At 54.9% G+C, this 16,269-nt stretch overlaps 1 protein-coding gene and 1 pseudogene across 2 annotated transcripts in view; one reads left to right on the forward strand and one right to left on the reverse strand.

Annotated features, from left to right (window-relative positions):
* LOC149863800 (galactoside alpha-(1,2)-fucosyltransferase 2-like) overlaps positions 1-16,269 on the reverse strand; it is a 56,580-nt pseudogene that overhangs the window by 15,837 nt on the left and 24,474 nt on the right. The gene's annotated exons all lie outside the window — the stretch shown is intronic.
* On the forward strand, positions 46-13,716 carry SYT5 (synaptotagmin 5). Its single transcript, XM_090048891.1, has 9 exons — positions 46-155; positions 5,071-5,226; positions 5,694-5,881; positions 6,964-7,083; positions 7,386-7,553; positions 7,946-8,113; positions 8,731-8,848; positions 9,207-9,340; positions 10,251-13,716. The coding sequence occupies exons 2-9, from the start codon at positions 5,079-5,081 to the stop codon at positions 10,458-10,460; spliced, it is 1,254 nt and encodes a 417-aa protein (XP_089905017.1). The 5' UTR covers positions 46-155; positions 5,071-5,078; the 3' UTR covers positions 10,461-13,716.

Raw genomic sequence — 16,269 nt, forward strand, 5'->3', positions numbered from 1 at the left:
CCTCCCCCTGCCCCAAGCCCCGCCCCCACCCCTGCCCCACCCCGCTGCCGCCAGCACCGCTGGACGGACAGCTCCTGCTCCGGCTCCGGCTCCGGCTCCGGCTCCGGCCCCGGCCCCGGCCCGGGGCCCCTGCAGCCGGGCGGGCCCACAGCAAGGTAGGGAGCCCCGCTCGGCCCCGGGACCCCGGATCGGGACCACGCCTTTGCCTGGTGTCCGTCCGGATTTTCCCCCCGCAGGTGTATATGGGGGGAGATCCGGAATGACTCCGGATTTCCCCCCCCGCCCGCACTCCTTGCGGGGGATCGGGTCCCGGGGGAGTCACCCCGGGGTTACTCCAGCTGGGGGCTTGGGTTGCGGGGGAGGGTCCGGCTGAGCCGCTGCCCCATGGGGGGGGGCGATCCTGGCTGGGGAGGAGGTGGGGCCCGATCCTGGCCAGGGGATGGAAATGGTGGGGAAAGCCCGATCCTGGCTGGGGCGGGGTTGGGGGGGGGCCGAGCTGGCTCTGGGAGCATCAATAATTCAGCGCCGATGTCTCCAGCCTTTGTCTGGTGGGGCGGAGCCGGGCGGGGCTGTGTTGGGGGACAGCTGGGCAGGGGGGTTAGTGACCTGCCCCCTCCCAACCCAGGGGGCGCCATGCCAGGTTCCACCTTGCCCTATGGGTATTTGTGAGCCCAGATGCCTGGGTTGTCTCCCGGCTCAGGAAGGGGGTGGGTTCTGGGGGGCTAGGAGCAGAGAAGGGCCCCCGGTTGCCTGGGCCTTCCCCCCCAGGATGGGAGCATGTGGGTGCAGTACCCAGGGCAGTGGGGCAGAGGCAGCTGTTGTTGTGCCAGGGGCAGTGGGCAGCACTGGGCATGTGGGTATGAGGGTGACGCACAGGGCCCAACATACGGCTCAGCCCCGCACAGACACAGGCCACGTCTGACACCACCTAGCCCCATGCACGACTGCAGCCCTGTGCTCTTGAAACACACTCCCCACCCAGCACATCCCCATCTGCGACGCAGCCTCGAGGTAGAACTGAGATACAACCCTGAGACACGACCACATGTGACAACACCCCAGGTTCCTGACACATAACCCCACACCTCATCCTAAGACACAACCCCAAGGTACAGCCACAGCCTGAGACATGACCACATGTGACAGCAGACCCATGTCCTCAGACACACACCTCAGCCCAGCACACCTCAACATGAGACACAGACCTGAGGTACAACCACAGCCTGAGTTACAGCCACAGGTGACAACAAATCCAAACTTTTGACAACCCAGCACAGCACACCTCAACCTGAGACAATCCTTAGGTTCAGCCACAGACTGGGATACAATTCTGAGACATGATCACACATGATAACAGCCCTCTGCTCCTGAGAAGCAGCCCTGAACAAGCACATTTTAGCCTGAGACATAACTGCAGCCCCATGCAGAGGCTGAGCCTGACACACTGCCCAACCCTGTGCCCAACAGCAACCCTGTGTTTGACACACCTCATCCCAAAACACAACCGAACCCCATGCACAGGCTAAACCTGACACATGGCCTTCACCTGACACAGAACCCAACTCCATGCACAACACCTCCATGCCCCTGACACACAATCCCAACCCAACGCACCTCACCTTAAGATACAGCTCTGAGACACAACCGCAGCCTGAGATACAACCACACACAGCAACAGCTTCATGCTCCTAACACGCAATCTTGACCCAACCCTGACACACAACCCTGAGGAACAACCATAGCCTGCAACCACACACAACAACAGTTCCATACTCCTGATACACAAGCCCAGCCCCACACACCTCAACCCAAAACAACCACTATGCCATGCACAGGCCAAGCCTGACACACAACCCAACCCCACACATGACAACAGCTTCATGCTCCTGACACAACCCCAGCCCAGCCCACCTCAACCTGAGATAACCACCCAAACCCACATGCAGCAATAGCCCTGTGTTGCTGATACACATCCCAAGCCCAGCTCACATCAACCCAAGATACAAACTGCTGCCCCATGCCAAGCCTGACTCACAATCCAACCCCACATGTGACAACATCCCCACACTCCCCATGTGCAACCCCAAACCAACACCCCCCCAAACCCATGCACCACAACAGCTCTGTGCTCCTGACACACAACCCCAACCCAGCACATATTAATCCAAGACACAACTGCGAGACAACCCATCCACACACCACAGCCCCATACTCCTGACACACAACTCTAACCCAACACACTTCAGCCTGAGCCACAGCCACAGCCCTGCATGCAGGCCAAGCCTGACACACGACAACCACTCAATACAACTTCAACCCAAGATACAACCTAACCCCACACACAATAGCCCCACACTCCTGTCACACAACCTCAACCCAAGACACAACTACATCCCCCACACACAGGCAAAGCCTGATACATAACCCCAATCCAACAACACAAAACCTCAGTTGAAGACACATCCCAACCCCACACATGACAACAGCCCTACACTCCTGATAAACAACTGCAACCCAACACAACCTCAAACTGAGATACAACCAACCCCACACATGACTACAGCCCAATGCTCCTAAAACAAAACCCCACCTGAAACACAATTGCACCCAGATGCATAGTCACAACTCCATGCACAGCCTGTTGCAAAACAACCACTACAGCTCCCCAAACAATCACAGCCCCATGCACAAACACACCACTGTATGGCAGACACAGGCACAAATACCCCCAATGCCAATGCACACCAAGCCATAGTGGGCACACACAGACACATGCACAAATACACAACCACATCCACATACATATTTGCAGGGGGGGTGGGGAGAGGCCCCAACACATATGTACGACCACAGCGACATGCACACCCCTCCACAGAAGACATGGGTTCTGACACGTGCTCTGGTTCATAAATATAGAACCACATAGAGCATGCGTGCACGCGCACGCACACACACACACACACGCACAGAGCCACAATCACAGCCGAAGCAGAGATGCAAGGAACAAGATGTGACCGCATCCATTCCCAAAGCACTTCCACAGAGAGACACACACACACACACGCTCACACATAGTTACAACAGACATGCAGACAGGCGCGCTCTCTCTCTTTCTCTCACTCTCTCTCTCTCTCTCTCTCTCTCTCTCTCTCTCTCTCTCTCTCACACACACACACACACACACACACACACACACATGCATGCATGCTCCATCTGCTCAGATAACTCACAGGAACCTGCAGTTCAACCCCTGTTATTTAGGAAGGAACCCGCTCAGTGCTGGGGGGTGGGGGGGTGGGGGGAGGGCTGGGTGTTGAGAGTGAGGGGCACCAGCAGAGCTGGGGGACCATGGGGATGCAGAACAGGAGTGAGGGGCAGTGGCAGGGCTGGGGGGGCAGGGGGCTGTGGTATGGGAAGGAAGGGCACCAGCAAGGCTAGGTGGGGCAGGGGCCCAGAGGTGGGGTGGGAGAGCACTAGCAGAGTTGCATAACAGGCAAGGAGAGGAAGGAATCCAGGAGATCCAGGCACAAGCCAGGCCTGCTGAGGGGCCCCGCCCCACCAGGGAAATGCCAGATGTCATCAGAGGCATCAGAGATGGGGGCAGAAGCTGGACTGGGGGCTGTGCCGCACTGCTAGAACACCCCTGTAAGGTTAGTACCAGCCTAGCGGGGTTGTGTCAGGGCTTAATGCAGGGAGACGGTTCCTCTTCAGCTGGGCTGTTGTCTCCCCCACCATGATGAGCCCAGGGATCCCCTCCCTCTGTCCCAGCCAGTGCCCCCTGCCCTGGGACCCAATCAGGTCCCTGCCCCATCTTTCAGGGGTCCCTCCCATTCCATGGGACACGGGCCTCAGGGGACTGAGGGGCACAGACAGATGGATGGACATGGCAGCTCTGAGGCAGAAGAACACAGTCCCATGGGCTGGATGGGCGCAGAGCAGGGCAGGGGGCAGGGTGCTGGATAGATAAGTCCAGGGGCGCTGGCAGCTTGGACACCTGGGTTCACTCCCAGTTCTGGGAGGGAAGTGGTTTCCAATAGTTAGAGCAGCAGGGGCTGGGAGCCAGAATGCCTGGGTTCTCTCCCAGCTCTGGCAGGGGAGCATGATCTAATGAGTTGGAGCAGGGTGGGGCTTGGGGCCCAGGTGCCTGGGTTCATTCCTAGATAACCTTAGTTGGGAGGGGAGTGTCCTAGAAGGAAGAGACCCCCATGCCAGATACTGTACACCCCTCTGGTCAGGATCCTCTGCTCCTGCTTCCGTCTGTCTAGGCCCCACATCCCATCTCTATACATATAGAGGGCTGGGTCATGCTCACAGAGGCCCCTGATGTCCAGAGCCAGCCCCTGCACTGCCCACAGGGGAGGGGGATCCCCTGACTGAGACTCCCCACCCCTCACCCACTACAGCCCCTGAGCCCAGTGGGTGCCAAGGTCGGGACCTGGCCAGAGACAGCTACTGCCTTCCAGGCCGTTAGGATGCTGAAGCTGCACCAGGCTGGGGAGGGAGGAGAGGCCCAGCATCTGGCCAGACTATGGCCAGCTAGCAGGTTGAGAGCAGGGGGCTGGGAGCCTAGACCCCTGGGTTCTATTCCTGCCCCTACTCCCATGATGGAAAGCAGCAGGGCTGAGCTGGTACTTTGCCAGTCTACTCTTTGCTCACTCATGGCCCCAGGGGCAGCGCTGAGTAATTGCCCAGGTGATAGATGGCACCATCTGGTACCAGATGGGCTCCAACGCTGAGAGGTAGGAAGCAGCTGAGACAGGAGCAGCCTGAGAGCCAGGGCCCAGGGCTTCTGTTCCCAGAAGAAGGGCAGGAGAAGGTATAGACCTCCTGCCCGGAGCTGGGAGAGAACCCAGGTGTACTTGCTCCCAGAACCCTGGCTCTAACCCACCACCCCACTGAAGAAAACCCAGGTGTCCAGGCTCCCAGTCCCCCTCCACTTCTGGGCAGCACTCAGGAAGGCAATGGGACCTGGATACCTCAGGCCATAGGCCAGGAAAGGGCCCTGGCTGCCTGCTGGCCTCCCCAGTGCTCTGACCCCCATGTCCTGGCCCCCTGCCAACCTCTCCACAGGTGCAGGGATGAATGCAGCACGGAGATCAGCCATGCTGGCCACAGAGGGGCCAGCACCTCAGCCACAGGGGATTCTCAACACCACCCAGGTGCCCACACGCGAAAACTTCTCCAACATGAAGGACAAGTTCATGAACAAGATCAGCAAGCTGCCCAGTGAGTGATTCTCCCCCCTCCCCCGCCATGCACACCTCCCAGGGCAGGGGCTTCAGCTAGGCCTGAGATATAAGTCCCCACAACATGTGCCACCCCAGAGGCAGCTGCATCCCAGCACCAAGTGAGGGGTCCTGGTATAACTGGTTCCATGACACACCTCTCCCCAGAGGTGGCTGCATTGGAGCACTGGGTAATGGGTCCATGTATAAATAGACCCTGCTGCTTCCCACGCCAGAGGTGGATGCAGTCAGTGCCGGAGAAGGTTTAACCACACCCTGACGTGCCCCATCGCAAGGGTGGCTGCATCTCACTGCCCAGCAAAGGGTTCCTGTATAACCAACCTCTGAATCAGTGCACCCCAGAGGCCATTGCCTCTTAGTACCAGGCTGATGGTCCCTGCATATGACAGCCCCTGAGCTGCCCGCCCCCCAGAAGTAGCTGCATTCCAGCTTTCCTCCTGTCTCCAGTTGTAGTCCCACCCTGGGCTCTGGCCACGATCTTGATCATTGCTGGGCTCCTGCTGCTGTGCTGCTGTGTCTGCATCTGCAAGAAGTGCCTGGGCCGGAAGAGGAAGGGCAAGAAAGGCAAGGACAAGGTGAAGGCCCAGATCAACATGAAGGAAGTCAAGGACCTGGGCAAGAGCTACATCGACAAGGTGAGGCAAGGGTGGGGGGCAGGACGTGCAGAGGGTACAGGGACTGTTTTCTTCCAGGGGGCAATGGCCCCAAGCTGGGGAGCACTGGCTGGGCAGGTGGGGCACTGACTGACTCCCAGGGGTCCAAACCTTGGAGAGATGAGCCCCTCAAGGCCAGGTGGGAGGTTCCTGATAGAAAGGGCTCCCCCCAGTGCCTGAGGTGCGGGAGCTGAGGGCAATAGCAGCATATCTCCAACTGGCGTATCCCCAAATGTATTTGTAGGTGGATGCTTTATAGGGAAGAGTTGGAGGGGGTATGTCTAGGGGTGGGTGTCTGGGAGGGCTGTGACCTTGTGGGCTGAGTGTGTGGGGCTGTGGCTGGGCACATGTCTATATATGTGCATCTGTGTTAATAGGTGTGAGGGCAGAGAGCATGCGTAAGTGTCCCTGTGTATGAGATAGCCCCCCTCCCCTGGCCCTGTTGGTACCCCTCACTCCCAAACCACAGCACCCTGCCCCATGCACAGCCTTTCCAGTGTCCCTCACTCCTGACCCACAGCTCCCTGCCCCCCAGCCTGCTGGTGCCCCTCACTCCCAACCCACAGCCCCCTGCCCTGCTGCTGCCCATCACCCCTGTGCCCAGCCCAGTCCCTCTGGGCCAGGGGCATGTGCCAGGTCTCTCTCGGTAAGCAGGGCTGAGAAGACCCAGGCATCTGTGTGTGCAGGGTCTGGGGGCAAAGGGCCCTGTGTGGGAGGGTCTCTGTGTGTGCACAGTCCCTGCATGTGAGCAAGGCCCTCAGCCTCCCACCCCCCACCCCTTCCCACCCATGTGTGAAGCCCCTGGGTATGCCTTATGTGTAGAAGACATGTACAAGGCTCCTGACTGTGCAAGGCCCTGCACTGCACATGTGATACCACTGAGTATATAAGGTCCTTGGGTGTGCAATGCCTTGCATGTGCAAGGTCTCTGGGTGAGCAAGGCCCTGAAGGTGCTAGACTGAGTGTGCAAGGCCCACAGGGTCCCCAGGTGCGCAAGGCCTCTGTGTGTGCAAGGCCTCACATGTGCAAAGCCCCTGGGAGTGCAAGGATCTGCTTCCCCCCAGGTGCAGCCCGACATAGAGGACCTGGACCCAGCGCTGCTGCAGGAGCCGAAGGAGGAGAAGCCACAGGAGAAACTGGGCAAGCTGCAGTACTCACTGGACTATGACTTCCAGAATGGGCAGGTGGGCCCCACCATCCCATGTCAGGGGACCCAGGCGTCTGGCTCCCAAACTGACACCCCCCCTGGACCCCACTCCCTTCCCAGAGCTGCGGGGGGAGGACTTCTAACTCCCAGCACCCCCTGCTCCCTCCGTCCCTCCCACAGCCAGGAAGAGAACCCAGGAATCCTGGTGCTCCAGCTGGGGGTACTGTTGTGGGGGAGCTGGCAGCACTGGAGGGTCAGGGCACAGCTGTGGGTAAGCTGGTAGCACTTCAGGTGCCCAGTGCTGTGGATGACCATTTCCCCCTCCCCACCCCACCACAGCTGGTGGTAGGCATTGTGCAGGCAGCTGACCTGCCAGCCCTGGACCTGGGAGGCACGTCCGACCCTTACGTCAAGGTCTTTCTGCTGCCTGAGAAGAAGAAGAAGCATGAGACCAAGGTGCATCGCAAGACCCTGAACCCCATCTTCCACGAAACCTTCACCTTCAAGGTAGGCCCTGCTCCTGCCCCCACCAAGCCCTGCTGGTGCCCCTCACTCCCAGTCCACATGCCCCCCGCCCTCCAGCCCTGCCCTCACCCTCCTCTGCTCTACAGTCCTGCTGGTGCCCTCCAGCTCCCCTTCCAGCCCAGCCCTGCTGCCTCCCCTACCTCCAATCTACAGCCCTTTGCCCCCTCCGCCCTGCTAGTGCCCCCCCATTGCCCCCAGCCTCCCTCAGCCCCCCCACCTGCCAGTGCCCCTCATTTCCCACCTATGGCCTCCAGCCGCACCAACCCCACCCGCTTGCCCAGAACAGTGGGTGTTCTCCATTTCCCCTCAAAGGCCTTTGGGGTGGGGTGGGGTGAGTGCCTGCTGCTGCCAGCTGATGGGTGCCGTGCCCACAGATCCCATATGCAGAGCTGGGCGGGCGCACACTGGTCATGGCTGTGTACGACTTCGACCGCTTCTCCAAGCACGATGCCATCGGGGAGGTGCGCGTACCCATGAGCTCTGTGGACCTCGCCCATGTCATCGAAGAGTGGCATGACCTGCAGTCCCCTGAGAAGGAGGAGGTGAGCCCTACCTCACCCCTACCCCATATCTCCCTGACCCCACCACCTGGACAAGGCCATGCCCCTAGCCTCACCCTTGCCAGGCATTGCCCTGCCCTCTCTGGTCATAACCCCACCTCAGCCTCACCCCACCTGGGCATAGCCATGGCCCCAGCTCCTCTGGGTATAGCCCTGTCCCAGATCTCACCCCCTTTGGGCATAGCTCTGCCCCAAGTCCCACCCCATCTGGCCAGGCCATGCCCCCAGACCCACCTCCTCTGAGCATGGCTCCACCCCTAGCCCCACCCCCTCTGGAGATGGCCACACCCTTCCTAGGGAGCCTCAAGCGGTGGGGGATTGTGGGAGCTCCCTGAGACCTGGAAAGAAAAATCCCCATGGGTGATGGGGGAGCAGGGAGGCCGGGGGAGCTGTATTCCAGTACAGGGCAATGATGGACAATGGGGGGGTGTCCTATATCACAATGAAGGGTTGTAATGGGCAATGGGGGGGTGTCCTATATCCCAGTAGGAGGTAAAGATGGGTAATAGGGGAGTCACCTGTAAACCCAAAGGAGTAGTGCTGAGTGGGAGGGTCCCCTAGACCCCTGGGTGTAACCAGCCCCATGCACTGCCCCCCAGCACGAGAAACTGGGCGACATCTGCTTCTCCCTGCGCTATGTGCCCACGGCTGGAAAGCTCACCGTCATTGTGCTGGAAGCCAAGAACCTCAAGAAGATGGACGTGGGGGGGCTTTCCGGTGAGATGCGCTGCGAGGTTCCCCACAACAGTGCCCCCAGCCAGCACCTTCCCTGGTGCAGTGAGCTTCCCTACAGTAGTGCCCATAGCAGGCATCTTCCAGCATTGCAAGTTTCCTCACAATAGTGCCCACTGCTGGACCACCACCTTTCCCTCTGGGGAGTCTGACATTGGCCCCCTGGAGCTGGGGTGGGGGCTGGGGGCTTCCAAGACCATGAGCCAGGAATTGTGGATAGCCCCTAGTCGGGGTGAACAAGGGCTGGGGAGGGGGATGGTTGGGAACTGTATCCACTGATGCACCCTTACAGAGGGGGGCCAGGGGCCTCAGGGGTTGACAGTGTCTCCCTGCCCCTACGCAGACCCCTATGTGAAAATTCACCTGATGCAGTCTGGGAAGCGGCTGAAGAAGAAAAAGACGACTATCAAGAAGAACACGCTGAACCCCTACTACAATGAGTCCTTCAGCTTTGAGGTGCCCTTTGAGCAGATCCAGGTGAGAACCCTACCTCCCACCAGCCAGTGTCCTTGTGTCCTGTGGCCAGAAGGGCCAAAGCCCCCTAAAATGGGGAAGGTCCCTGCATCTGTCTCTGACCCATTGGACATCGCTACAGGGAAGATCACAGCTCTGAGCTCCATCCCTGCTGGGTTATAGAATCACAGAGAAGCAGGGCTGGAAGGGTCCTCCAGAGGTCACCTAGTCCAGCCCCCTGCCTGAGGCAGGATCAGCCCTGTCCAAACCATCCTGTACAAATCCAGAATCTAAACTCTTCATAAAACTATCGTCAACCCTGACACAACACAAGACATCACACCTGAACCCGCCACAGGTGAAGCAGGAGGACCACAGCAGCCAACGTCCTGCTGCTAGAAAACATACCCCTCCTCCAGCCAGCCTCCCCGCAGTCCACACCAATCTGACCAGAGGGTAAAATTCCTTCCTGACCCCAACTATGGTGATCAGTCTGACCCTGAGTGGAGGGGCAAGACCCTCTTGCCAGAAACCTCTGACTTGAAGTCCCAGCAGGAGCATTGGCACAGCCCAGTTGCAATCCCAAGCCTTGGCTGCAGCTAATATCCAGTGCCTCTGAGGAAGCTTGAACATGCCCTAACACGTGTAGCAGAAAGTAGGGAGGAGGGCAACCAGGAAAGCCCAGAAGCCTGGAAATCCCCAGAACATAGGTAGAGCTACGCCTAAATCATCCCCAACCAGGGGCTGTCCAGCCTCTCCCTGAACATCACCAGTGATGGAGAGTACACAGCTTCCCTAGGTAGAAGTCATGGGGGTCACAACAGGGTGCACTGTATAAGCTCACAGCACTGGGAAACCCCTGCCTGATGGAACTGTTGTGGGGAAGCTCACAGCATGGGTCCCCCGCATGACCCTCATTTCTCCTCACCTCCAGAAGGTCCAGGTTGTCCTTACTGTCCTGGATTATGACAAGCTGGGGAAGAACGAAGCCATCGGGAAGGTCTTTGTGGGTTGCAACGCTACAGGCACAGAGCTGCGCCACTGGTCTGACATGCTGGCCAACCCACGGCGGCCCATTGCTCAGTGGCACACCCTCCAGACAGAAGAGGAGGTGGATGCTGCCCTGGGCATCAAGACCTCCTGATGCCCCTGCCCACCGCCTGGGCTAGCGTACCGTCTCCTGTCCTGAGCACGTGGGAGCATGTGGGTGAGGTGACCCTGGACAGTGCGTGTGTGGCAGGACCCCTGTCAGCCTGTTTCCTCTTACAGAGCCATTCCTGTCGAAACACCTCTGAGAAACCCCTCTGTTTTTTATCCACTGTGTAAAAAGAGAGAGAGATTTGTGTTGGGTCTGGAAGCTGATGGGAGGCTTACTATCAGTCTACTACAGGTTTACTTCAGGTTTTCTATGGGCTGAGTATAGATTTGCTATGGATTTGGCATTAGTTTATGATGGGACTCCTATGGGGTTCATATTGGTTTACAGTGTAGGGTTATTCTGGGCTTACCCCTGGGTTACAATACCACTGCAGTAGGTTTACACATTTGGACACGGTGTTCCCTTGGCATGTGTGAACACTGGGCCGTGTGTGTGAATGTACTGTCAGCCTGTCTACTACAGCTTTACTTTATGGGGAACTTTACGCAATCAGCAACAAATTACTCAGCCAAGTTTGAGCCCCAGGCCTCAGGAGTAAACCTGTTGTAAATCTGTGTTCCTGCAGGGTTACAGCATGATTTTTAACCCCTTCTTGCATTTCACGTCTGGGCCTCCATCATAGAGCATTTATGGCTGTGTTCACTATAGGTTTACAATAGGTTTATATGTGTGAGCGATAACATGCTGCCACATTTGCAAATTAAGCTTCATGTGTAATTCTATTGTAGATCTCTTGCCTATATTTTTTCCAACAGATTGACAGTATCCTTACTTTCTTGTTCCCGTATCTTCACACACTTGGATAGTCTGAGGGGGTTCCGCATTTTAATATATGTAATCCTATTATAAACCAGTTCATAATAGCTTTACTATTCATCTACTTCAGGTTTACTCTTGATCTGTGTACAAGTTGTTTACTCCTAGTTTCACACCAAAACACAATACACTTACTGCAGGTTGAAGACAGATGATGTACTATACACCTACCACAGGCATGTGAGTGATTGTTCTATATTCTCTCTATAAGCTTGTGACAGGCTTACTCTAGGATTACAACAGGCTTGTTAGGGATTTATAAACATGTTTACTATAAGTTTACAAGTTTACTCTGGGTTTCCTATAGGCTTCAACAATTTTGTTATGGTGTTATGAATATAATTACTATGGGGATGTTACGGGTTTACAGTGGGCTTATATAGGCTTGCCATGGATTTATTATAGCCTTACAACAACTTTAATATACATTTATTAGAGGTTTCCTAAAGGATTACATGGGATTTGCTATGATTTTACAAACCAATTTTAATATCAGCTTGTAACTGGTTTACATGGGGGTTCCTATGGATTTACTACAGGTTTACCATGGGTTTGCTATATGGCTTACCACAGTTTCTTGACAGGCTTACAACAGGTTTACTCTAAGCTTACAACCATTTTAAAATAGGTTTGCTATAGGTTTTATAACAGCCTTGCAATAGCTTGACTATAGGTTTACAACAGGTTTACCGTAGACATACAATGGATTTTCTCTAGGTTTACAACAGATTTCATAAGCCTGCTCGCTATAGACTTGCAACAGGTTACTGCCAGGTTTACTCTAGATTTACAACAGGTTTACTCTAGGTTTACACATCAGGTCCAGCTTTCAAATGGGGACATCTCGCCCTGCCTGTTGCCTGCTGATGTATCACAGGAGGACATTTGACAGCTGGCCCTTACGCATTTACACATCTTCTAACTCAAGCCCAGGAAGGTTGGCCCACACACAAGGATGCAATCTCCCAGGCAGGCATCTTTTCTGCAGGTACCTTGAAACGGGCATCTCTGGTTAGTGCATCAGCACTAGGTAGCTCCATATTTGCCCTCCCAAGAGCTGGGGCCATCACTGCCCAGCTCAGATTGATTCTCCTCCACTGATGCTTGTTGTATAATATTGTGCTCTGGGCTCAGGTTTTGCCAAACACTGCCACTTGGTTTCATAGCCTGGTTCTACCAGGTATCAGGCCGTATTAATAGAGACTTTCTCTTACAAGCTAATCCATCTCTAAGGAAGTGGAGACAGTATTATTACAACCCGTATTTTACCATGGGTGGGAACTGAGGCACAGAGAGAGGAAGGAAAGCATGTCAGAGAGAACCCAGGAATCCCTGCTCTAACCCGCTAGACCTCAATCCTTTCTCAGGGCTGGGATAGGGTCCAGATGTCCTGGCTCCTAGCTGCCATGCTGCAATCACCAGACCCCATAACGTTCCCTGAATTGGGACTACAACCCAGGAATTTAGTGGTTAGTGTTGGGGTAGCAGGAAGCATGAGTCAGGAAGGAGCCAACTGCTGAATTAACATAATTTTGGCTACAGCCCTAAGTAATGTCTTCACAGTTGAAATCTTCCTCTGAGCCCAAATTTCAGCAGTAGTTCACAGTACAGAACAAAGCAGCTGTTGAAAAAGATGGCTGGTACCCAGGATGGCTGCCATCAGGTTTGTGAGGAGGCACTGTACCTAGTTGTATCTCCATCTGATGGGCCCTCATTAGGCTGTTGAACCCTCTCTCTGTCCCCTCGTCTTACTTCTTAAACGTTAACCACAAGCAATGCAAAGTGTAAGAAGATTGCCTCTCAAGATGGCTTGGCCAAGGTGTTCATAGATGCTGTTCAATAATCACTATTACTGACTTCCATTTTATTGTAAACAACTCCTAAACCTCTCCACCTCTTTATTCCTCAGTCGTAGCTTTTAGCAAAGTCTGAAGATCATGGCCAAATTGGAAGGCCATAGATAATAACTGTAATTTAGCAACAGGCAATGGAGGTCCAGATCAAGATGGTGACTGTTCAAGATGGCTGCCACCACACTTTGAGGAGGGGCTGTGTCACAGCCTCTTCCACTAACCTTTTCTTAGAGGATTAAGCCCCTCTCTCTCACCAACAATTTAACAACCGTGGGCATGTGTAGATCCCGAGACCAAGCTGGCTACTACTGAAGATGGCCACTGCCGAGGTGTCAGGAGACATACTGTATCATAATGGTGGAAGGGATTGTGTACAGGCCTATGACTTTGTAACCTATGACGTGTGTAGTTTCCTTCCCCCACATCGAGGAGTTCTTCCCCATCCTTAGTGGTGCCATCCTTTACAAAAAAACGTGCCCCTTTTAAACAGGTTTTAATATCAATGTCTTTGAACCGAGCGGTACTGTCATTTATGAATAAATCAATGGAAGATCTCTATTTCAAAGGCCTGTTTCTCCTTGTCTCTGACTGGGGAGTGGCAAGGCAAAACTGCCCCCAACGACTGGCTGATTCATATCAAGGGAAGTTAAATGATAGACAAATTGAGCTGGCAGGGGCCTCCAGAGGTCATCTGATCCTATGCCCTGCACAAGACAGGATCAGCCATGTCCAAACCACTCTCATCTAAGTGTTCATTTAACCTGCTCTCAAAAACTTCTGGCAATGGAGACTCCATAACCTCCCTAGGGAACCTGTTTCAGTACCGAACCTCTCAGAGCTACTTAGTTCCAAGGCCCTTCCTCCTTACCAGACTTTCTGTTTATAGCCCTATCTCTCATGGGAGACCCTACAATAACAAACCTGGGGAAAGTTGCTGAGTGATGAGATTCTCCAATTGCAGACCAGTGCCAGAGCAGCGGCAGACAGCCTTTTTAGACTCAAGGTCCTCCTTGGGAAATGCTAGCTCTTAGCTTACACCCGTGTTTTGACTATGGAAAAATAATAGAGCAATTCTTCTGTGGCAAAGATGTCAGGAGGGCCACAGCAGGTGAAAATGTTTTTGACACTGTGGATTCCTATTTCAAATCTCTGGGTGCATCATATGTGGGTGTTTGCACTCCTGACAGTGCTACTATTGTGTGACACCCCACAGCATCCATAAAAGAATTGCACAGCCCCCCAGGATGCTGTGGTTCCCTGGCTGAGGATCGCCACACTAAACTCTACACTGGGGTTGGACACAGGCAGGGGAAAAGTGGGTGGCTTCCTGGGGCCCAGACAGAAAGGGGGCCTGAAAATGGTGAAAATAATAAGTATTATTATTATCTCTGGTGAAGGGGGGCCCAATACTGAAAGTTCACCCTGGGCCACCAGGAGTCTAGGTAAGGTGCTTCTCTACACCCAGGAAGAGACCCTACTATAACCAGTGGGCAAAGGGCTGGTGAGAGACCCTACCCTAACAAACCAGGGAACTACAACATCTATTCTGAGGCACGAGATCTGCACTTGCCCTGTAGCCAGAGGCTGGTCATGCAGGGAGTTTGTGGTTGCACAAACAGACCCTTTGCAGCCGTTAACATGATATAATCCAGTACATGAGGGGGTGAGCAGGTGAGAACCACCTGCCAGGCCAGCCTGCTGGGCAGACGTTCATTGTACTATTAGACTGTGCATCGCTCCCTCCTCCCTCCTACATGAGCTGCAGCAAATCCTTCCAAATCCAGGAGCAAAGGGGCTTTTAACAAAGATGAAAAGCTCTTATGGTTTCCAGGGATGTAATTTACTTTGGACAATTAGAGGGAGTGGAGGGGAGGGAGGGGGAGAGGGAGCATAAGGGATGGGCAAAGTGGGGGGCGGTGAGAGAAGAAGGGATGTGGGGTGGAGGCATCAGAGAGAGTTGGAAGAATGCAGAGGGATGGATGGACGGAGGGATGAATGGATGAACAGACAGCTACATGGATGCATGTGAGGACAGCCAGCCAGATTTTAGACTTTTTTACAAATCTTCATTATAAAAATGCTAAACCCACAATGTGAAACCACACACATGTGGAGCCCCAGTGGAGACTGGCCATGAAAGCAGTCATCAGTAACAAACACCTTTTATCCCCCGAGACTGAAGCCCTCCTCCTCCCTCTTTACACACCCTTTATGAACCACACAGCCTATGAGCCAGATGACTATCATGGAGCCATTCTGTAGGCCAGATCCAGAGTGGGGAGTGGGGGGATAGGTCTGTGGACTGGATCCCCTGCCCAGAGCCACATCATAAGCCCATGGAGGTGGGAGAAGGAGGAGGGCAGAAATTTGGCCTGTGGTGGGGCACAGTGTTAATTACTGTGGCTCTGGGAATCGCAGCAGCTGCTTATCCCACTGCCAAATTTCCCACTTATGGGCAGCCCCCAAGACAGATGACACAGCCCCATGCTCTGGATCTAGCTTGTGGGGCTGCCCCCACGTCTCAGGAATCTGGTGGAGAGATGAGTGGTGGCTGCTTTTTAACCTTGCTGCTGCTCGCCCCAGCGCAGGAAGACAGTGGGCCAGGTGACACAGTTCTGAGGGCTGGATCCAACCCTTTGACACCCCTTCCATGGATGGATGGAGGGAGGGAGGCATGGAGGAAACAATGGGTAGAGGGAGGGATAAATAGATGAAGGGAAGGATAGAGGAATGTATGGATGTATGGATGGGGTTAGGCAGAGATAAAAAACCTGTGAGGGGAGATAGATAACTGCAAACTGTGGGAAGGGGAGGCTTTAGGGTGTGCGTGTTGGGGGGATGCCCTAATGACAGCCACCAGGGAGCCCATGCCCCTGCTCCCTGCAGCTGTGGCCAGGCAGGTCAGGTGGAGGCAGCCACAGGACTTTGTTTGCCCCTCACCGCTCTCAGGTTCTTGGCACAACACTCCTACCCCCATCTCTGCCCTGGGTTGTATTAACAGAAGCGTCACTTGCAAATCAAAGGAAATGATTCTCCTGCTCTGTTCAGCACAAGGGAGGCCTCCCGTGAAGCACAGTGTCCAGTTCTGGGCCCTGCACTTCAGGAAGATGTGGACAGATTGGAAG

Source organism: Crocodylus siamensis, chromosome 5, assembly GCF_052110815.1.
Source record: "Crocodylus siamensis isolate JL-2025a chromosome 5, ASM5211081v1, whole genome shotgun sequence".
Classification (NCBI taxonomy): domain Eukaryota; kingdom Metazoa; phylum Chordata; order Crocodylia; family Crocodylidae; genus Crocodylus; species Crocodylus siamensis.